General features: G+C 41.9%; 2 protein-coding genes across 2 annotated transcripts; both read right to left on the bottom strand.

Annotated features, from left to right (window-relative positions):
- Positions 1-511: 511 nt before the first annotated feature.
- LOC115174835 (dehydrodolichyl diphosphate synthase complex subunit nus1) lies at positions 512-14,147 on the bottom strand. Its single transcript, XM_029733762.1, has 5 exons — positions 13,487-14,147; positions 11,867-12,001; positions 7,566-7,718; positions 6,457-6,556; positions 512-3,358 (listed from the first exon to the last, which is right to left on the bottom strand). Exons 1-5 carry the CDS (start codon positions 13,851-13,853, stop codon positions 3,268-3,270), a joined length of 846 nt encoding a protein of 281 aa, XP_029589622.1. The 5' UTR covers positions 13,854-14,147; the 3' UTR covers positions 512-3,267.
- Positions 14,148-18,790: 4,643 nt separating this feature from the next.
- LOC115174832 (nephrocan) lies at positions 18,791-21,483 on the bottom strand. The gene is made up of 3 exons (XM_029733759.1): positions 21,083-21,483; positions 19,947-20,848; positions 18,791-19,635 (listed from the first exon to the last, which is right to left on the bottom strand). The coding sequence occupies exons 1-3, from the start codon at positions 21,281-21,283 to the stop codon at positions 19,227-19,229; spliced, it is 1,512 nt and encodes a 503-aa protein (XP_029589619.1). The 5' UTR covers positions 21,284-21,483; the 3' UTR covers positions 18,791-19,226.
- Positions 21,484-21,700: the final 217 nt, after the last annotated feature.

Raw genomic sequence — 21,700 nt, 5'->3', positions numbered from 1 at the left:
CCAGACATTACCACGAGCCCGTCCTCCTCAATTAATGTGCCACCAACCTCCTGTGGTTCAGTGGCCCCACAATGCTATTGCATAAAAACAGAAATGAGCATGAATCTAGCACACACAACTACTGGTTGGTTCTAGAATGGGTATGAGAATATTTTCAGTTTGGCTTCTCTTTTCATCCCCTCAGGTTAAGAGGCCATGTCAGCACAGCACATAGGGAAATACTTTGGGTCAATGTCAATAATTTTACTCCCAATGCGTCATTCATATCTGACTGATATCCTACTTAAAGATGCAGTCCGGAATCTTTAGCACAAAAACAAATAATGTTTGCATGACTAAACATATTGTACTAACTGGATGAAGTAGTGAACTAAAAACAGGCACCCGTTTTGGCTCGTGAGCACTACTTTCAAAACTACTGAAATTATAGAAATGTTCCGGAGCATCACTTTAAGACACTATTTTTTACAGCTAAATTCTCATGGATAGGAAGGAAACTTTTAAGACAATAAACCTCTACAAAATAACCAATTTATTGTTTTGAGAGAGAGAGAGTAGCTCATAGTCTGTCACCTTTTCTCATGTTACACTGGATCAAATCTAATCTCCGAAAGGCATCGCTAGGGTTGTTAGAGCAGTAAATATGGCATTTTGGATAAATGAGACACCAAAATGTCAGTGTTAAAAAATTCCTAAGCTTACTAGAGGAAAATCCTCTCCCTTGCAAGGATGCTTTATCAACATAATGCAATTTCACTTTGTTCTGAATGACTGGTGTTTTCAACATGTATTTAGATGTTTTGGGTTGGCCGATAAGGGGGGCGATAGCATCGTATATCACAATGTTGTATGGGTACATAATCGCGAAAGGACAAAAGGTTGACATCGCCCAACCCTGTTATGACCATAACGTAATTTCATGTAGTTCTCCATTTCTGCAGCCCACATGCCTTCACTTGGTCTAAAAGACGGACATTAAGCGTGGATTTAAAGAAAATCTGCCTCAATCTTTACACGCAGCTGCCACATCTCAACACTACACTCTACCATCTTCCATTTGAGGGGGATGTTAAGACTTGTGTAAAGTGCTGTATCAGAGAGAGTAGAAGTACAGTGGTTTGAGCTGCTCTCAGCTGCAGGTGTGTAAGCCTGCCTGTATCAAAAACACAACACACAGTATTTAAAATGAAGCATTTACAAAGCGTTTGAAGTTGCTTTCCCTTTGAATGATGGTGTAGTCCATCATGCATTTGAATGACTGCTGCATATCAATTCAGAATGACTTGAACCCTGCATCCGAATGGCTCTCCCTAGGCACACAGCTTTCAGGTGGTGAAACACATACTTGGTTATATGGGTTGGGACGCAATGATCAGAGAATGGCAAACCACCGGTGTCAGTGCAAATAAAACATTCAATTAATATCTAACACATCCAAAGTTACTACAGCTTCACTCTCAGTCCATTGTTCAATAGTTGATCATTTGAGGTTAAATCCAGCAGGCCTTTCGGTGCATACATTACAGGACGTAAAACACTTGTTCACCTCACCATAGAACACATTACATGTGAGGGGACATGCAGAGAACAAGATCAGACAACACAACTCAATACATCAACCTTTTACATCAGTTCAATTTAGCTCACAGGAAGATTATTATGAAGACACATTATCAGCTGATCAGTCTACCTTTAGAAGACGCTGAGGGAATCCAACCCAAACAAAGCATATAGGTGTACTGCATATGGGGTTTTCAGTAACATTTATTGATTAACCTTCCTATGACAACCCAACAACTGACTAGTGAGGAATTGGGAGTTTCGGTCCCACAGGTAATCAGTTAGCATTATGGTGTAAATGCATACCGCCACCTGGAGTGTTGTTTGAACAGGTATAAATCCCAGGTTGGCAATTTACTGCCACCTGCAGTTATGGAATGTTTGCGTACAAGTATAATTAATTGGCTGATCCCTCCTGAAGTCCAAGATGGTATCATGCGATCCTTCCTTAACTAATAGGAAGTCCCACCCAGTTGACTACATCCAAAATGTCCTCAATGGCACTGCCCATGCTAAAATTGGGCACTAGAGTCCTCTATCTAGGCTATCCCTGCAGTGTAAATACTACTGTATGCCACCTAACCAGAGAGAAAGGAAAATACAATTTTGAATCTGGGTTTTAAACAAGTTCATGAGATGAAAGAAATAGCAAAACACTTTAATACAAGAGTTAGTCAGTCAATCTTCACATGGATTAACAACAACAGACAGCAGCATTGAGGATTAAGGGGCTCAACATGCAAAAATCTTAATGTTATGGACAACAGAGTGAAAACGTATTAATTCAACAAAAACTAAAACTGGTGTTGGTCATGGGGGAAATTGTATACAGACAACTGCTTTATTTTTCATCCTGATTGATGGCAAAGATTGGATTTTGTGTAGGTTTAGTGTAACTTGCTGGCAGAGTTTCACACATGTACAAAAGCAGACACACACAGTCCACCAATAGTAACTCTGAATGAAGACACAGCACAACCATGTAGTCAGACATCCTTAACATGCAGAGTATAGTCACGTATCACAGAGCTCTCGTTCCACATCCTCCCGTACCATATTGATCAAGCGCTACATTTGAAGCACACTTATATAAAGTATATTTCCAGAAAAACCCCAAGGTCGTCCATGCAGTCCTTCACAGATATGGAGAGACCTGAAGAGCAATGTTGTTGTTTAGCATTAAACATTCTGCCTGGCACATTCCTCCCCACACGCCACTCCCTTCCAGAGCAGCAGAAAGCTTTATCCATTACCCTCATTCATACCTCAGGGGCACAGCAGGATCTACAGCAAACAGAGAGAGAGAGCGAGAAGCAAAGCAACACTAGATTTACACCATATGGCTAACAATGTCCTTCAGGTAATGTTGGTTCCTCGTTAATACAGCTGACGAGGGGGCATTGGCTGATCTCTTCCAAGCCTGCAGATGTTCAGTGCGTGCCATTACCTTGTCAGGGTCCATACTACCCAGCATGCCTCACAGAGGCAGCCTGGTGACCCTTTCACGTTGCGGAGGAGCAGTGAGTCCGACTGAGCGGGGGTTGGAGGTGAGATTCGATGTGATGCGGCAGTACACTGTCTGGCTGGCTGCTTGTTCTCTAGTGCCTGTACTGCAAACATAGAGACACGGGAGGAAGAGAGGCTAGGGCGGACCCCTACCCCACACCCTTGTCGTTCCCCTTCCTCTGGAGGGGCGGGGCCAATCACTCACTTCCCCAGCCGCTGCTCACAGGAGGCATAGCGCTGCAAGGCGCTGAATAAGTCCTCATAGGAGACGTCTACATGGGAGGGTAAGGAGCTGCAGGAGAGAGGGAGGATGTTACAGAGATATACTACAGACACTTCTAGCCTACCTCAGATGGCAGTAGAGTAAAATCTATTAATATAAAATAATGTTGGTAAAATATGTCACCATGTTACATTAGTTAAAAGGCTTACTTAAAATAATCTCCTGTGATTCCTGTTTGATGGCGGTCAAGGCCCAAAATGTCCTTGCAAATCATTGACAATGATAGAGGACTCTAGTGCCCAAAAGCCTGTTTAAGCATGGGCAGCACCATTGAGGACTTTCACCATTTTGAAGTAGTCAACTGGGTGGGACTTCCTATAGGTTAAGGAAGGTTCACATAATTCCATCCAGGTCATCAGGAGGGATCAGCCAATGAATTAAAGTTGTGCGCAAACATTCCATAACTGTAGGTGGCAGTATGCACCCTTTCAGTTTGTTAACCAACTTTTTGGGCGGCAGGAAGCCTAGTGGTTAGAGCGTTAGGCCAGTAACAAAAAGGTTGCTAGATCGAAGGTAAAAATGGATCATTCTGCCCCTGAACAAGGCCGTTAACTCACTGTTCCTAGGCCATCATTGTAAATAAGAATTTGTTCTTATCTGACTTGCCTAGCTAAATAAAGGTTAAATAAAAATTACAAAAAATAAATGGAAATAGTAGAAGAAAATTGACGACTTCAAAATGGAGCCTGTGTGCTCCCAGATGCCATAATGTGACAGATACAAAGAAGAGTCTTCTCTCATGTTGCAAATAGTCTTTCTGGAAAAAATAAATGTTGCTTTGTAAAGACCTACATTCAATAATGTGGGCCATTCTGACTGAACTTCACGACTGCCAAATAACGATACATTTATAGTCAGGATTCCATTGACCCCTGGTTTACTCGATAAAAAAGGAATGTCCAGCAAATATTAGTCAATTATTGCATTCTATAGCCTACATGCTGGCTTTCACGGGCTATAGGCCTACCTGAGACATCAAACAGGCTGTCACCAACTTATTAATACACAATTTGCCTATATGGGTTATGGAAACACTTCAAGAACTACATTTTTTTTTTCAGAGTAATGCCATCACGTCCAGCTATTTTTAGCAACACAAGATAGTTAAATGGAAACGCAGCCTAGCAGGCAATTGCCGATTTCCTATGATTTAAAAAAAAAAAATGTTTTAAATCACGGGACCAGTTAACCTCTTGACGGTCGCCTAGGATGGGGGCGCCACAGCGCATTTTGAAAAAAATTCGTGCCCATTTTAAACGGCCTACTACTCAAACTCAGAAGCTAGGATATGCATATAATTAATACTTGTGGATAGAAAACACCCTAAAGTTTCTAAAACTGTTTGAATGGTGTCTGTGTATAACAGAACTCAGTCAAAACCCCGAGACAGATCGAAACAGGAAGTGGAATTCTGAATTGCGGACTCAACTTCATCTCGTTGCCTATTAATCACACCGTGAGCTATGGTTCATTGAGCACTTCCTATTGCTTCCACTAGATGTCCCCAGTCTTTACAAAGTGATTTGAGACTCCTACTGTGAAAACTGAATGAATGAGACGCAGTGGAACGTGGTCACACGGAGAGGGCCATCACCATTATGACACCGGCGCCCCTAGCTACCCTCCCCTTTCGAAACGTTTTGAAACACAATGCAATCGTCCCCCTCGAATCTTATTGGAGCTCAAGTTGAAAACCGCCCTAAAGATTTATGTTATACAACGTTTGACATGTTTGAACGAACCTAAATAAGAAAAAACTGCATTTTGTTGAAAGAGTAGCCCCGCGCACGTCGGAACTTTTGGTTCAGCCTTCAGAACGCGCTAACAACAACAAGCTAATGGAACATAAAGGATGAACTTTTTCGAACGAAAATACATTTGTTGTGGACCTGGGATTCCTGGAAGTGCCTAAGGATGAAGATAATCAAAGGTAAGGGATTATTGACAATAGTATACAAGACTAGATTTGATATGCGATTGTTCCAAGATGGCGCTGACCTGTATTGCTAGCCTATTGTTCTGAGTATCGCATCCCCTTTTATCGCAAAGTGTGATTACCCAGTAAAGTTATTTTTAAATCTGGCATTACAGGTGCTTTCAAGAGATATTCATCTATAAATCTTAGAATGACAATATTACATTTTAAAAATGTTTTCGAATAGTAATTTAGTAAATTGTAGTCCTGTTTCATCGGATGCATTTGAGGGAAAATAGTTAGTCAACGTTACGCACCGACGTAAAATGCTGTTTTTATATATAAATATGAACTTTATCGAACAAAAGAATGCATGTATTGTGTAACATGATGTCCTAGGTGTGTCATCTGATGAAGATTGTCAAAGGTTAGTGCTGCATTTAGCTGTTTTTTGGTTATTTGTGATGCATGTGGTTGGTCGGAAAATGGCTATGTGGCTACTTTTACGATATACTCCTCTAACATAATCTAATGTTTTGCTTTTGCCGTAAAGCCTTTTTGAAATCGGACAACGTGGTTCGATTCAGGAGAGGTGTATCTATAAAACGATATAATCTGAAGAAAAAAAATATTACATTTTGTTATGCTAATGGCGATAGGATTTTTCGCTGGATGTCCGTCCCGAGGCCGCACAGGGGTTAATGGAAACATAGCTAATGTCTAGAAATAGGATTTCTACAATTGTTAGTGATGCATCATCATCTGTCAACGTCGCATCTTACGAAGGCTGAACTGCATCATTTCCTCTCCATTTCCATTAATACAGCACTGCTATTTATACTGGATTCACAGCAGCGTTTTAAAAAGCCTTCTCAATCTGTCAAGATAGGAGACAAATTAGGCAGCAGGCAGGTTTACCAGTTAATCTGCACAGATAAGCACAACAGGCCCATATCAATTCTACTCAGGAGGTAAAGCAAAGGCACGCACACACAAACTCTCCCTCTGTGTCTCTCACACACACACACACACACACACACACACACACACACACAGAGTGGTTATGAGGAATAAGAAAGGAACCTCATTGGTGTCCAGCTCTTCAGAGCAGCGGCTATCCCAGCAGTCTTCCACATGAGTGAGGCAGCCTTATCGAACGTGTGCACACAGACAGACACTGTACAATACTCACATGAACTCTGTCAGTCTGATGTGCCAGGGCAGGAATCCCAGGGTGCTTTCTACTGGGCCGAACTTCAGAACCAGGTCTGGATCTGGTGTACTCTTCGACTCTGCACATACAGAGACAGCATGGAGAGAGATCAATGGAACAACCAATCACTGGACATTTCAGAGTGCAGCCTTTCAAGCATTTCAGAGGTTGGTTTGCATAAGGACTGTGAAAAAGATTAAGATAACCATCTGAAATGCCTTTTCTTTTTTTGGGGTGGGGTGGGGGGGTGTTAGAGAGCTACAGCAGCAGCTTGCAAAGCCCCATAGACACTGACTGTGCTGAGGAACAGCTGCACTCACTGGCCCTGAGAAGTAAACACACAATAACTTCACTGTACACTACACTGGATTTGATTGGATTCGACTCAACTGCACTGAAGTGAACTCTGCTATCCCCTGTAGTTTATATTCTGTCTGGAGACCATCTTTCTCATCAGTTGTTCACATTTCTGCCTTCGGTCTCATCCATCACCTTCTACAAGAGTTTTGATTTGTGAGTGCAAACGGATGTGTTCCACTAAAGTAATGGTGATGTGCTTTACAGCTAGTGAGGGTGATCAGTCTTAGCCAGGGGCTAACGATGGGCAGAGCCGGGGCGGGCCGAGGGCTCAGGTCAAAAAACACACATTGAGAGGAGCTCTGGCTCAGAGTGCTTCATCTTCCCTTCATCTTCTGATCAAGCACTGTTGGAGCTGCTCTAACAGGGGGCTCCTTGACCTTTACCCAATTTCTGTCCTCAATCCTTCCTGAGCTTCAAATAGAGTGAAATTGCTACTCTGAACATCATGCCAAAGGAGAGCTGGTGAGCTAAGCTTCACTGTACTCCAGCTTGTAATAGCGCAGCACAGATTAATACCAGATGACTTACAGTCTATGATTAATACTGATATGATCAATAGAATGTCTACGGGTTTAATCCTGACGATTAAGGCAATTAAATAAAGTGTTAATTGGTGTTGTTAAATAGGTGTTGTTAAATAGGTGTTGTCCCAGCCAACGAATAACAATACACTAAAGACCGGTAAGAACCAATGGCATGTCCTCCTCCTGATCTTGGGGCCTCCTCACCTCTGAGTAGGGAGTCCAACAGTGTGACATTGATGTCTTTGGATGTCTTTTCCCTCTGCTCCACAGCTCTACACAGCTGCTGTGCTGCCTGCACGATCCTCAGCTTCCCATCGTCTGGAGACAGCACCTTCAACACAGACTGACACGACAGCACTGTGGAAACAGAGGAATACAGTCATAATGCGCCCCACAAACACACATATCGGCAGTCAGACGCACACACACACACACACACACACTCATAACAATCAATGATAAACGTGTCAGGTGTCTGTTTGACTGAAGGTTAGTGGGTGGGAATGCCTGCTTTACAATCCTGCTGTTGCGCTTTAATATATGGGACGCCGTTTGGGTCTTTGGGTGTCAAACTATAAACGTCAAATAAAACAATTCTATTATAGAAGGTTGGGTGTGACGAATTTGCACGAGCAAGCCAAGCTACACCACCACGATCAGTAGCACTGTCAAAGCTGTACAAAAAAATAAGTCTGCAAACAAGCACACACCGGCCACGAACGATGTGTTCACAATACCGCGTGGGTAAAAAGGCATTATGTGTTCAACCGTATAGGAAAACGTTTGTGTGAGCATTTGAAATAAGGTCAGGATCAAACGAGCAGGATAAAAAATGCTTGCGAATATCTTTGATACAGATTTTATTAGCAACTTCTGCAGTAGCTAGCTAGCTTTAGCAGCTACACCACCACGATCAGTAGCACTGTCAAAGCTGTACAAAAAAATAAGTCTGCAAACAAGCACACACCGGCCACGAACGATGTGTTCACAATACCGCGTGGGTAAAAAGGCATTATGTGTTCAACCGTATAGGAAAACGTTTGTGTGAGCATTTGAAATAAGGTCAGGATCAAACGAGCAGGATAAAAAATGCTTGCGAATATCTTTGATACAGATTTTATTAGCAACTTCTGCAGTAGCTAGCTAGCTTTAGCAGTCTACTCAGTACCCAAGTGCCCCCCCCCCCCCCCCCCAACGTCCTCCTCAGATTCCAAAACAGCCACGTTGTATTGTTTTTCCGCTGGAACCATGTTCAATACACATAGTAGGATGACTGATACAATAAATGTAGCTCAATTCAGATTCCCGCAATAAGAGCTACAACGCAAATGTTATCTGGGTGTCAATGAGTAGACTGATACCTATGGATTGTGGATCAATGACATAGGTTAAGGCTGTACAGTGAAATATGATTGTCAGTATGCACAATAAGCTGACTGGGCAGGTGATTTCCCTCCCTATCTCTATGGCGATAATATTTGTGTAAACGCTTCACAGTTGTGTTCTGTGGTTGTCACTGAGTAGACTGATACCCCATGTCATTGATCCACAATCCATAGGTCAGGCTGTATAGTGAAATAGGTATGCCCCCAATGCAAACTACCTGCCCTCCAGGACACCTACAGCACCCGATGTCACAGGAAGGCCAAAAAGATCATCAAGGACAACAACCACTCGAGCCACTGCCTGTTCACCACGCTATCATCCAGAAGGCGAGGTCAGTACAGGTGCATCAAAGCTGGGACCGAGGGACTGAAAAACAGCTTCTATCTCAAGGCCATCAGACTGTTAAACAGCCATCACTAGCACAGAGATGATGCTGCCTACATACAGACTTGAAATCATTGCCCACTTTAATAATTGGAACACTAGTCACTTTAATAATGTTTACATATCTTACATTACTCATCTCTTATGTATATACTGTATTCTATACTATCTATTGCATCTTAGCCTATGCGCACTGACATTGCTCATCCATATATTTATATATTCTTATTCCATCCCTTTACTTGGATGTGTGTATTAGGTATTTGTTGTGGAATTGTTAGATATTACTTGTTAGATATTGCTGCACGGTTGGAACTAGAAGCACAAGCACTCGCAATAACATCTCCTAACCATGTCTATGTGACCAATAAAATTAGATTTGTTAGTCTAATATATCCAGTGTGATTTAAACATATTTTAGTCACATTAACAAACTGACTTTTGTTAAATGTACATAACATTCCAACCTTGTTTAGCATGATCTATTAAATGATGGCACAATTCCACTATTTGCATTCCTTTGCATCACTGTCAATTACAGACTTTTATTTTGAAGGCAAACCACAAAATTCCACTATTGTGGCTAATCCTTTTAGGAGCATATACCCACGTGCTATCTCCTCATTGGTTTTAAGGAGCATATACCCACATGGGTGATTGAAGGATGAACTGAGGTCCACAATCCAGTCGGTAGTGGTAATGCACCTTAAAGTTGGTTGGCAACCGACGTATAAAGTCTAAAGAAGAAGCCTGAAGGAGGAGAAATTACTAGAAACGAACTCGGTTTACCCTTCAATCTGTGGATTAATTGTTGAAGTAGAGGACCTTGTGCATTTCAGGTAAAATAAGAACTCAATGTTTATATCCCAGGACAAATTAGCTAGCAACAGCAAGCTAGCTAGCTAAATTGCCATAAATGTTTAATGCTTTTCGACCTGTCCCCAAATTAATATAGCCGTTTCAGAGTTAGTTTTGATATTTCAACCTTAATCTTAGTCTTAATCGCATCTGGAGTGGATGGACAAAAATCAACATGCGCGAGCGGTCTGGTCAGCATGTAAGAACCGTCTTAGAAATTAGGGGTATTTTAGATGACACCTAGCCTAGATAGTTAGCGAGCTAACTAGAGCTACTGAAACAGATTGTCGTTTTGCTATGTTTTTGGGAAAGAACATTGTTTGCATCCATCAGCTAGCTAGCTTTTTTTTTATGACCAGCACTGTCCAGCGCTTGGGGAAGTGTCTGCACACGTGTGACAGCAGAAGGTGCACGAGACAACTTTATCAGCATCATACGATACGTAACAGGTGAATCGTTGTGACATATGAAATACGAGTGATAGTGTAATCAATGTGTCATAACTACGTAAAAAATGTATGAATATGCTAAATTATTACGTGACGTGCAGTCATATTCAGATCCTGATTGGCCAACAAGCTTATTTGACGCGTTAAAGTGTTATTTGACTTGTGTATTTTTTGACACGCAAAGACCCAAACGGCATTCCATATTAATATGACATTTATGGATTACAAAACAATTGAACAACAAGAGAACATAGAGATCCTATAATTCGTAAGTTATACAAGTGAATTATAGGTTCTATGAACAGGAAAAACAAGAATTCCTTGAAGAGAATTATTCTGGGTTGTGTTCCTTTACTACTCTATATGGTCTGTGTGTGTGACCATGTGTCATAACAGATTGACTTGCTCAGGGGATAATGGTGTAGTTGCCAACAGCAGACGGCCAGTAAGACTACACAATAGAATAGATCTTAATCAGTCAATACAGGCTGGCTGCAGTCCACATGCTCTTCAATAAACAAATGCCACAGATGATGCAATCATGCTTTCAAGCCTGCTGTAATTGGAATCCATCTAAAAAAATACAGTTAACTACAATATTCGTAATCCGTTTCAAACTTCATTCAATAAGTGATGATGAATTGTGAATATTACTCCAATTAAGCCTTGCAATCTAAAATTGCCCTAAAGGGTTTCATATATTATTTAGTATCCAATAGAATTGAATTGATTATTCATACTACACATGGCAGAATTCTGAATGACTCTGCTCTCTTCTCGGTTGTAGTCTGTCTAGTTCTTCTGGTTTAACCCGATTATGGCACACTACAGGAGTAAGGACGGAGAATAGCAGAGAAACCACAGGGCATGTCCCATTGTTCCAGATGTCTGTTGAGGGGCCGTATGTATCAAGTGTCGAGTAGGAGTGCTGATTTAAGATCAGTTTAGTGCAGTGTTTCTTAATCCTGGTCCCGGGGACCGAAAGGGGTGAACATTTTAGTTTTTGCCCTGGCGCTCAGGGCTCTAAATTAATATGTTTTATTGGTAGCACTAGTGCTCCTAATTTTGAAAAGTTAGGAGCACCACAAAATGTATTATTAAATTGATGGATATATCTTATATTAGGCCTATATGAATCCTACTTACATTTGAAGCACATCTCCTCATAAAGGAAGATCTGCTCAGTTGATTCAGAACATTCCCTTGAACAAACATTCTGATCTACACCACCACTGGTAGCAACCCGTATTAGAGTTAAAGTTTGGCATTTAGTTCGCGATTAGCATTATGCCAGCTTCCTTAGACTGGGGGAGGATTGTTTGTGTGTAATTATTTTATTTTTTTGTGGAGTGCCGCTTTAGACCAGCACTCCTAATCTGAGATGCTAGATGCATACAGCCCCTGCTGTTCAGTGTTCAAGTGTCTCACCTTGTTGGTCCTGTTTGTCAGTGCCATTGTTAAGGAACTCCACAGAGAGATGCTTGGAGCCTTCTAGATCTAGGAGCTCCTGCTGCTGCTTCAGAATCTCATCCATCAGCCTCGAGTTGTTCCTCCTGAAGACACCTGGGAACCAAAAGGGTCATGGCTAGAAGGGATCCATCTTTAGTCAAATTAATGTCAGATTTTACTTTTTGTAGCAGGTTAGGAGAACTTATGCGGCAGTTTAGGAGAATTAACATAGCAGGTTAGGATAATTAGGTTAAGGTTAGGGAAAGGGCTAGCTAAAATAAATAAAAGAAAATCTACTTTTGACATTAATTTCACAAAAGCTGGATCCCTTCTAGCCATGACCAACCAAAATGGATATGTTATCTGTTGGGGGGAGTTTCAACCTCTCACTGGGGTTTAGGAACATTGGGCACATCTGAACTTAACTGAAAGACGAAAAAACAAGAAGATTTGCAACCTTTCAAAACTGATACCTAAAATTAACATAATACTATAATAAGTCTAGCAATTAGGGGGGAAAAATGCGTTATATGCCAGATTTGGCTGTGAGAGACTGATTACACAAGTCAGCAGACATTGAGGAACCACACCACTGAGAAAGCACTCAAGAAGGCGTAAACAATATTTTCAAACAACTAACATGACCCAGTAAGAGTGGCTGTGGTGAATTTTATTTTTATTTAACTAGGCAAGTCAGTTAAGAACAAATTCTTATTTACCATGACGACCTACACCGGACAAACCCGGACGACGCTGGGCCAATTGAGCGCCGCCCTTTGGGTCTCCCAATCACAGCCGGATGTGATTCAGCCTGGATTCGAACCAGGGACTGTAGTGACACCTCTTGCACTGAGATGCAGTGCCTTAGACCGCTGCGCCACTCGGGAAGCAAGAACAGAAATACTGTGTGTGTAACCTTCAGTTAAGCCAATTCCCTCTAGGCTCACAGAATAGGTGAAAAAGCCACAGGGAAAATCTTATTGAGCTTATTGAGAGTCGGGACTCCACTAGTTGAAATAATATTCTATAATCTAGCTATACAACATTGTTACAGTTGATAGAAAATAAACTATTACACTCCAGCGGTTTCTCTAATGACAAGACATGCCATTTGGGAACCAGGGCAGGGCCCAAAGTCAATTTATAAACTGGGTGGTTGGAGCCCTGAATGCTGATTGGCCGACAACCGTTGTAGATCAGACCATATACACCACAGTATGACAAAATATATATTATTTACTGGTAATTACAAAACATTAAATTGCACTGCTGTAATTACGTGGGTAACCTGTTTATAATAACAATAAGGCACCTGAGGCCTAAGCAGATATGGCACACATTAGGGAAGAAGGCTGGGTAAAGCTATTTGACTATGAGAATTGATGATAGATAGCTAGGTAACAGTTATCCAAGGCAACTAACAAAGTACCATGAATAGGAAAGTTCAACAATCGCTGATTACAAGCTAATTAAAATATGGCTGGCTGGCAAGGGTCTGCACTGCAGCGCACGTGACTGTCTGTGGTGGTGCTGTATTTAGCAACACTTCCTGGTGTCAATTATTATAAATACAATAACGAAGAAATTTAATAATCTTACCGTAATTATCGTACACACTGACATAAGATATGCCGACTGCCATGCACCACACCACAAGGTTGGCTATATCTGTGAACCGTGGCTCCTCTTCCGCTATCAATAAGCCGATATGGTAAGGCAGCTTCTCCAGAGATTTCCCATCCGCCCCCCAGCGATACCGACGACCAACGCGTTTACCGGGTGCTGGGACAAGATTTTTTTGGTTAGGAAACGAGAGAGCTATCGGCACAATAAGCGCTGTTAAGGCTCGTGACCACAGTTTCCCGTCCCAATTCCGAAGACGGATTCGGAACCAAGTGATAAGCGTTCTATGAATGTGGAGAAGAACATGCAGAACTTGCCACACGAACTCGTACACTATTGCCATTATGCCGCCCTCCTCGACAAAATCTCGAAATTGAATAATTATCAGGTATCTATCGAGCTCTGCATTTCAAGTCTAGATATGGATGCACACTAATATACTCCTGTGAGCCATTTAGCTTACTGCCAACGCCTCAGTTTACACGGCTGCCATCTTCATCCAACCTTTACCCTCTGAACCGAAGGATACACGTAGCTCACTGATTGGACGATTCGGCAAATATAAAATCACGCGAGATCTACGTGGGGTTGTTTTTTCTTCTATGTAACGAAACAGGCCAACGCCTCAGTTTACACGGCTGCCATCTTCATCCAACCTTTACCCTCTGAACCGAAGGATACACGTAGCTCACTGATTGGACGATCTACGTAGGGTTGTTTTTTTTTCACTTTATAAATGAGTTTAATAGTTCAACAATATGGCACCACTTTAACCAAAATGAAAAACAAAAAGGCAATTAAAACTTATTGTCTCGAACCCTCGACCTTCTAGCCCGAAGTCCAGCGCGCTATCGACTGTGCGGCAAAAGCATGCTCAAGCGGCAGAGTCGATATCCGCGCTTATAAACCCAGAGTCGTTACAGTATGTTACGATCACACAATTTAATGTGCTTCCCGCCACCTATTATGCGGGATGGAAACAGGATTCCCCCCCAAAAACTGAACAAATGACAAAAAAAATACAATCCGATTTAATCTGGTTATTACTCCTGCCCAGAAACTAGAATATGCATATAATTATTTTATTTGGATAGAAAACACCCTAAAGTTTCTAAAACTGTTTGAATGGTGTCTGTGAGTATAACAGAACTCATATGGCAGGCCAAAACCTGAGAAGATTCCATACAGGAAGTGCCCTCTCTGACCATTTCTTGGCCTTCTATAGCCTCTTTATGGAAAACAGAGGATCTCTGCTGTAACGTGACATTTTCTAAGGCTCCCATAGGCTCTCAGAAGGCGCCAGAATGGGGAATGATGACTCTGCAGTCCCTGGGCGGAAAACAGTAGGAGATTTGGAAAGTGGTCGATCTGAGAACAATGACACAGGTGCGCACGTGCACATGAAGACACCATTTACTTCTTTCAGTCTTTGAACGAAAACAACGTCTCCCGGTCAGAATATTATCGCTATTTTACGAGAAAAATCGCATAAAAATTGATTTTAAACAGCGTTTGACATGCTTTGAAGTACGGTAATGGAATATATTGAATTTTTTTGTCACGATATGCGCCGGCGTGTCACCCTTCGGATAGTGTCTTGAACGCAAGAACAAAACGCCGCTATTTGGATATAACTATGGATTATTTGGAACCAAAACAACATTGGGTGTTGAAGTAGAAGTCCTGGGAGTGCATTCTGACGAAGAACAGCAAAGGTAATAACATTTTTCTTATAGTAAATCTGAGTTTGGTGAGTGCCAAACTTGGTGGGTGTCAAAATAGCTAGCCGTGATGGCCGGGCTATCTACTCAGAATATTGCAAAATGTGCTTTCACCGAAAAGCTATTTTAAAATCGGAAACCGCGATTGCATAAAGGAGGTCTGTATCTATAATTCTTAAAATAATTGTTATGTTTTTTGTGAACGTTTATCGTGAGTAATTTAGTAAATTCACCGGAAGTTTCGGTGGGTATGCTAGTTCTGAACGTCACATGCTAATGTAAAAAGCTGTTTTTTTATATAAATATGAACTTGATTGAACAAAACATGCATGTATTGTATAACATAATGTCCTAGGAGTGTCATCTGATGAAGATCATCAAAGGTTAGTGTTGCATTTAGCTGTGGTTTTGGTTTTTGTGACATTATATGCTAGCTTGAAAAATGGGTGTCTGATTATTTCTGGCTGGGTACTCTCCTGACATAATCTAATGTTTTGCTTTCGTTGTAAAGCCTTTTTGAAATCGGACAATGTGGTTAGATAAAGGAGAGTCTTGTCTTTAAAATGGTGTAAAATAGTCATATGTTTGAAAAATTGAAGTTTGGGGATTTTTGAGGAGTTTGTAATTCGCGCCACGCTCTATCATTGGATATTGGCGAGGCGTTCTGCTAGCGGAACATCTAGATGTAGGAGCGATAGGTAATGATGTTTCGTGGGAGGCAGTTGTTGATGTGTGCAAAGGGTCTCTGCTTGGGGCCAGGAGAGGGACGGAAGCAAAATCTGTTACACAGGCTCAAGGCGAATCTGGTAGGGCGGGTCTTCTGGCGCCAGTAGCCCTTGCATGTCTTCAGATGTAAAATCCTTAAATCCCCAAAACCTTTCTGCCGCAGCCACAATAATGTCCAGTTTCATAGACTTCTTTGAGACTTGTGCTGTACAGTTTATAAATGTGTTATTGAACGCAACAAAATCCACATTTTTAACACACAGTGTATCTTTTGTCTGGCAGCAAACATTTACTACAGGCTGTGGTGTATCCACTACCATATATTCACTAGCATCACTAGTCACTCAATTATTTTAATCGCCTCCGCATAGGAGATTCGATTGACCGCTCTAGCTTTTGCCACCTCAATCTCCTTCACCCTTAAAGGGCACTCCAGTAACTCAGGATCATGATCCCCACCACAATTGCAACACTGTTTGTCTGCACACACTTGAAACATGGCCAAATCATTTACAATTCTTACACTGCGGTGGTTTGGAGACGAAAGCTCTTACAGCCTATCTTACATAACCAAGCTTCACATGCATAGGTATTTGCTCTTTATCAAAAAACAACAGGACCGACAGACTTTCTTCTTTTTCTCCCATTCACCCAGCGGGTCAGACGCAGGGCACCAACCACACCAGGAATGATCTTCGTCGCCCGAGATGACTCCTTTGACGGGTGCTCTATTCAAGTTCAAAACACAACACTTCTGATGTCCGGATTCTCTTGAGGCCCACTGCAATCTTCTCCTGTTCTTCAGAAATACAATTAATAAGACCACTCCTGGTCACTCTGACAGACTCCACTTTTCCAAGCCCATATTTCACAATCTTCGACACCTCAAATGGGTTTCTCACATATGCATCCTTACTCAACAAACGCATCCCAATAAGAAGCGATTCATTATCATTCACACATGTATTATCCACTGCAATTTTAGAAAATGTCATTTTTGTTCCAGTTTTTGATACTACTGTTGTCCATTCAGAACATTCATCTTCACCAAATTTGCTCGACGCGCTACTGGATTCGAACTCAGCATCCACTTCCGCCATCTTCCCACTGCCAGTCCGCCCATCCCCTCAAACGCATGCCGAGATACTCTGGGTTGTTCTTTTTGTCAGAACCTAGAGGTGTCCACTAGTTACCACATCCACAATGTCGCAATTGGCTATATTGTAAACATTCATTAACAAACATGAAAACAAAACATTTGATGTTTGTGCTTAATTTAAGGTTAGAGTTAGGAATAAGGCTAGCAGTGTGGTTAAAGTTAGGCTTAAGGTTAGGGTTAGGTTTAAAATCACATTTTAAGATAAATTGTAGAAATATGTGGGGTTTATTACTTTATGGCTGTAATAACTAGTGACGACAGAACCTAGAGGTAAAAGTGCAGGCAGGTCGTCATTAGTTACCACAGCCACAAAGTCACAAACCTTGCCATTCCTACTACTTCAGGAAACAGCAGAGGGAGCACCCCCCTATCCAAATCAACGGGACAGTAGTGGAGAAGGTGGAAAGTTTTAAGTTCCTCGGCGTACACATCACGGACAAACTGAAATGGTCCACCCACACAGACATCATGGGGAAGAATCTTCAACCTCAGGAGGCTGAAGAAATTTTGCTTGTCACCAAAAACACTCACACAACTTTTACAGATGCACAATCGAGAGCATCCTGTCGGGCTGTATCACCACCTGGTACGGCAACTGCTCACAACTGTAAAGCTCTCCAGAGGGTAGTGTGGTCTGCACAACGCATCACCGGGGGCAAACTACCTGCACTCCAGGCACCTACACCACCCGATGTCACAGGAAGGTCAAAAAGATCATCAAGGACAACAACCACCCGAGCCACTGCCTGTTCACCCCACAATCATCCAGAAGGCGAGGTCAGTACAGGTGCATCAAAGCTGGGACCGAGAGACTGAAAAACAGCTTCTATCTCAAGGCCATCAGACTGTTAAAAAGCCATCACTAACACTGAGTGGCTGCTGCCAACATACTGACTCAAATCTCTAGCCACTTTAATAATTCAAAATTGGATGTAATAAATGTATCACTAGTCACTTTAAACAATGCCACTTTATATAATGTTTACATACCCTACATTACTCATCTCATATGTATATACTGTACTCTATACCATCTACTGCGTCTTGTCTATGCCGCACGGCCATCGCTCATCCATATATTTATATGTACATATTCTTATTCATTCCTTTACACTTGTGTGTGTATAAGGCAGTTGTTGTGAAATTGTTAGATTACTTGTTAGATATTACTGCACGGTCGGAACTAGAAGCACAAGCATTTCGCTACACTCGCATTAACATCTGCTAAGCATGTGTATGTGACCAATAAAATTTGATTTGAACTTCTCTTCCTAAAATGGGACCTTCAAGTTTAATGTCACGTGCACAAGTACAGTGAACTGCCTTTCTTGCAAACTCTAAACTCAGCAATACAGTGATCAATATCAATGTAGTACTAAAAAAGAAGGTAGAACAAAAACACACGTGTAATACAAATAAGAAATAAGAAGAATATGAGAAGGCAAGAAGCTTTAAACAGGGTCAGTTCCAATACCAAATGAACAATGTGCAGGGATACTATACTGTAGTGATAGAGGTAAATATGTATAGACCTTACCCGTAACCTTAACTTTAAAAGAAGATCTAAAAGCACATTTTAGATTTGATACATTTTTACGATAGACAATTGACTTTGTGGATGTGGTAACTAGTGGAAACCGTGGAGGTCAAGCACTCTAGAAGTGAAAGTCGTTAGTTATCTGTAGCTAGTATTTATTTATTTGTCTATTGTTTTTGCAAAGTGTGCATAACACTTTTTTACAGTATCAACTAAGATGCCATTTAAATTCAGAACAAAACACACAAAAGTAATTACGTGGCTTATCCTATAGCAGATTATTTGCATCTGTTTGTGCTAAGTAAATGAAAACTGTAATGATATACTTGTTTATTTATTATTATGTTATTATACATTAGGTATTTAAGGTATATTCTACATATACCTATTCACCAATGTATATTGCAATGGCTGTTTGTTAATACAGTAGTTCAATGTTTTTCTATAGACTACACAGCTAAAGGTAACTTCCTTAGTATTAATTACCAAACTACAGTAAAATGTTAAAACATTCAAAATACCCAGTATGTTCAGCTAAACATGAAATTCCCCCACTACACTTATTTTCTCTATCTACGAATCATAGTCATAATACTCCTCAGTGTCTGTCTGCTCCACTTGGTCCTCAGGTGCGGTTTCCATGAAGTACTCCTCACATCTGTCCTGGGCCATCAGGTACGCTCTCCAGCTGTCCCCTGGCGCACTCATATGCTCGGTACACAGCTCTTTAGGGATCTCCACCCTCCTGGCCAACAGGGTCCTCTTGACCCCCAGGAGCTCACAGCTGCAGTTCCAGGGGTTCCCGTCTAGGTAGACGGTCCTCAGCCGGGGAAGCAGATCCAGGGTGATCTGGGGGAGGGAGGTCAGCTTGTTTCTCCTCAAGTTCAATACCTGCAGGCGCTTCAGGGATCTCAGCTCCTGCTCCTGGATGGCCTCGATGCGGTTCCCTTTCAAGTCCAGGCGGATCAGACTCTCTGGAAGCCTGCCAGAGAGACATGTAAACAGAACAGTGGACAGTGGTGTCTGCTCTCACCAAAAGGCCAAAGGAGCAACATGGATCTACAGTTAAGATGTGTTTATCTATCATCTTGTGGTTTTATACTCAAATATGTTTAACCAAAGACCTACAATGTGGTTAGGCCGCTATTCTACCGATGTATTGTACAAAGATTATTGTACAAATGAGTAATACTCAATTGAATGTACAACACATCTATAATGTATTTCATGAATTCATAAATATGATCACAAATGTTAGTCTACAACATGCTAATAAAGGGATGAAATACATACCCGCCTGGAATAGAGGAGAGGAGGTTCTGTTCCAGAGCCAGGTTGGTTATGTGAACGCTGTTCCTCAGAGCATTAGCTTCAAAGTTCCAGATGGTGTTATTCTCTAGGAAGAGATGCTTCAGCTGTTTCATTCCAGACAGGTGCTGGAAGGTGACTTCCTGGATGGAGTTCTGTCTGCAGTCCAGTCTTTCCAGTTTGGGGCTCAGTCTACTGGGCAGCACCCTCAGGTGGTTTCCTGGCAGCTCCAGCACTGTGAGGTTGGGCAAGCGAAGGCCACCGTCCACAGAAACCAACCTATTGTAGGACGCAGACAGAGACGTGAGGTTGCGGAGTTGGCCCATCTCTCGGTTTCTCAGTGCTCGTATTTGGTTCCTGTCCAAGTTCAGGTAGGACAGGGCGTGAGGGAGATCGAGTGGGACTCTTGATAGGAGGTTCCCTGGTAAACGCAGTGTCGTCAAGGACTGTAGTGGTGTGAAAAAGGCTGAGGGAAAACAGCGGATCTTGTTGTTCCCCAAGCTCAACAGATTCAGTTGGGGGAGTCTCAGAGCACCTTGCACTGTCTCAATTTGATTTCCATCCAGGTAAAGGCACTCCAACTTCACCAGGGTGGAGAGGGTGTTGGAACGTAGGTTGGTGATCTGGTTATTCTGAAGATCAAGCAGACGTAGTTTCTTCAGCCCCTCAAACACAGACTCCTGGAGGCCTGTGATCCTGTTGTGGCCCACGTTGAGGGTCTCCAGGCTGGGTGGGAGACCACGGGGGATCTGATGCAGTTTATTCTTCTGTAGATCCAGGCTTCTTAGTAGCCCCTGAGCCCTGAGAGCATTGGCCTCCACCACCTCCACGCCACAGGATGAAATGATCACTTCCTCCAGCCCTGTCAGGCCAGATATGTCTCTACCCTGGAAAACACAAACATAGGAGAAGATATGAACTAATGTGTGCCATTATACAAACAATATGCTATTAATCAGAAGTAACTTATCACTCAGTAGTGTTTAAATCAAACTGATTTCTAAGGATTAATTACAAGATTGCTAAGATGAAAGGTCTGAAAATGGTTTGATAGAGAATCTATTGTTACCAATGTCACTGATAATTGATGGTTATTATCAAATTAGCAATTCCACTCTTACCTTTAGTTGCTTGATGTGGTTGTATCCCAGGTTTAGTTTCCTCACATCTTTAGTGATTCCAGTGGGAAAAGACTGCAACCTGAAACACTGCACTGACTTTGCACTATCACACACACACTTCTTTGGACAAACATTGCTACAGATGCACACGAGAGTATGCGATGTAATACTTGCCAGCAAGATCATGAGAAACCACATCATGAACACCCAGCCTAGTTGGGCATCTCAGTAAAAAAGAACAGCCCTCCCTCTTGCTCTGGGGTTTAAATACCTCAGCAAGGATTATGTGGGAGAGAGTAGGTGCTCTGTTTCATTTGGAACAATGGCAGAGATGTTTATCTTGGTTAAAAAACAACATTTGACACCGACAAGGAACTGACACAAACAGTAATAGATAGCCCTTCTGTTTGCGGATGTGAGAAACTTGCTGATAAACCATTTACAACCCATTCAGTTAAACAATACAATTTCCTCCTCTGTCTATTTGAATACTCTGTCTGCCACTATCTTGAAGGAGTTGCCATATATTTGCATGTTATGTTTTAAGATATGTTAGATGAACTACCTTAACCCTGATTACTGCATGCACGTGTGACTAAGTCGCTTTGGATAAAAGCG

The sequence above is a fragment of the Salmo trutta genome, chromosome 35 (genome assembly GCF_901001165.1).
Source record: "Salmo trutta chromosome 35, fSalTru1.1, whole genome shotgun sequence".
Taxonomy (NCBI): Eukaryota; Metazoa; Chordata; class Actinopteri; order Salmoniformes; family Salmonidae; genus Salmo; species Salmo trutta.
Note: the sequence above shows the minus strand (reverse complement) of the source record. Positions and strands in the feature narration are given on the sequence as shown.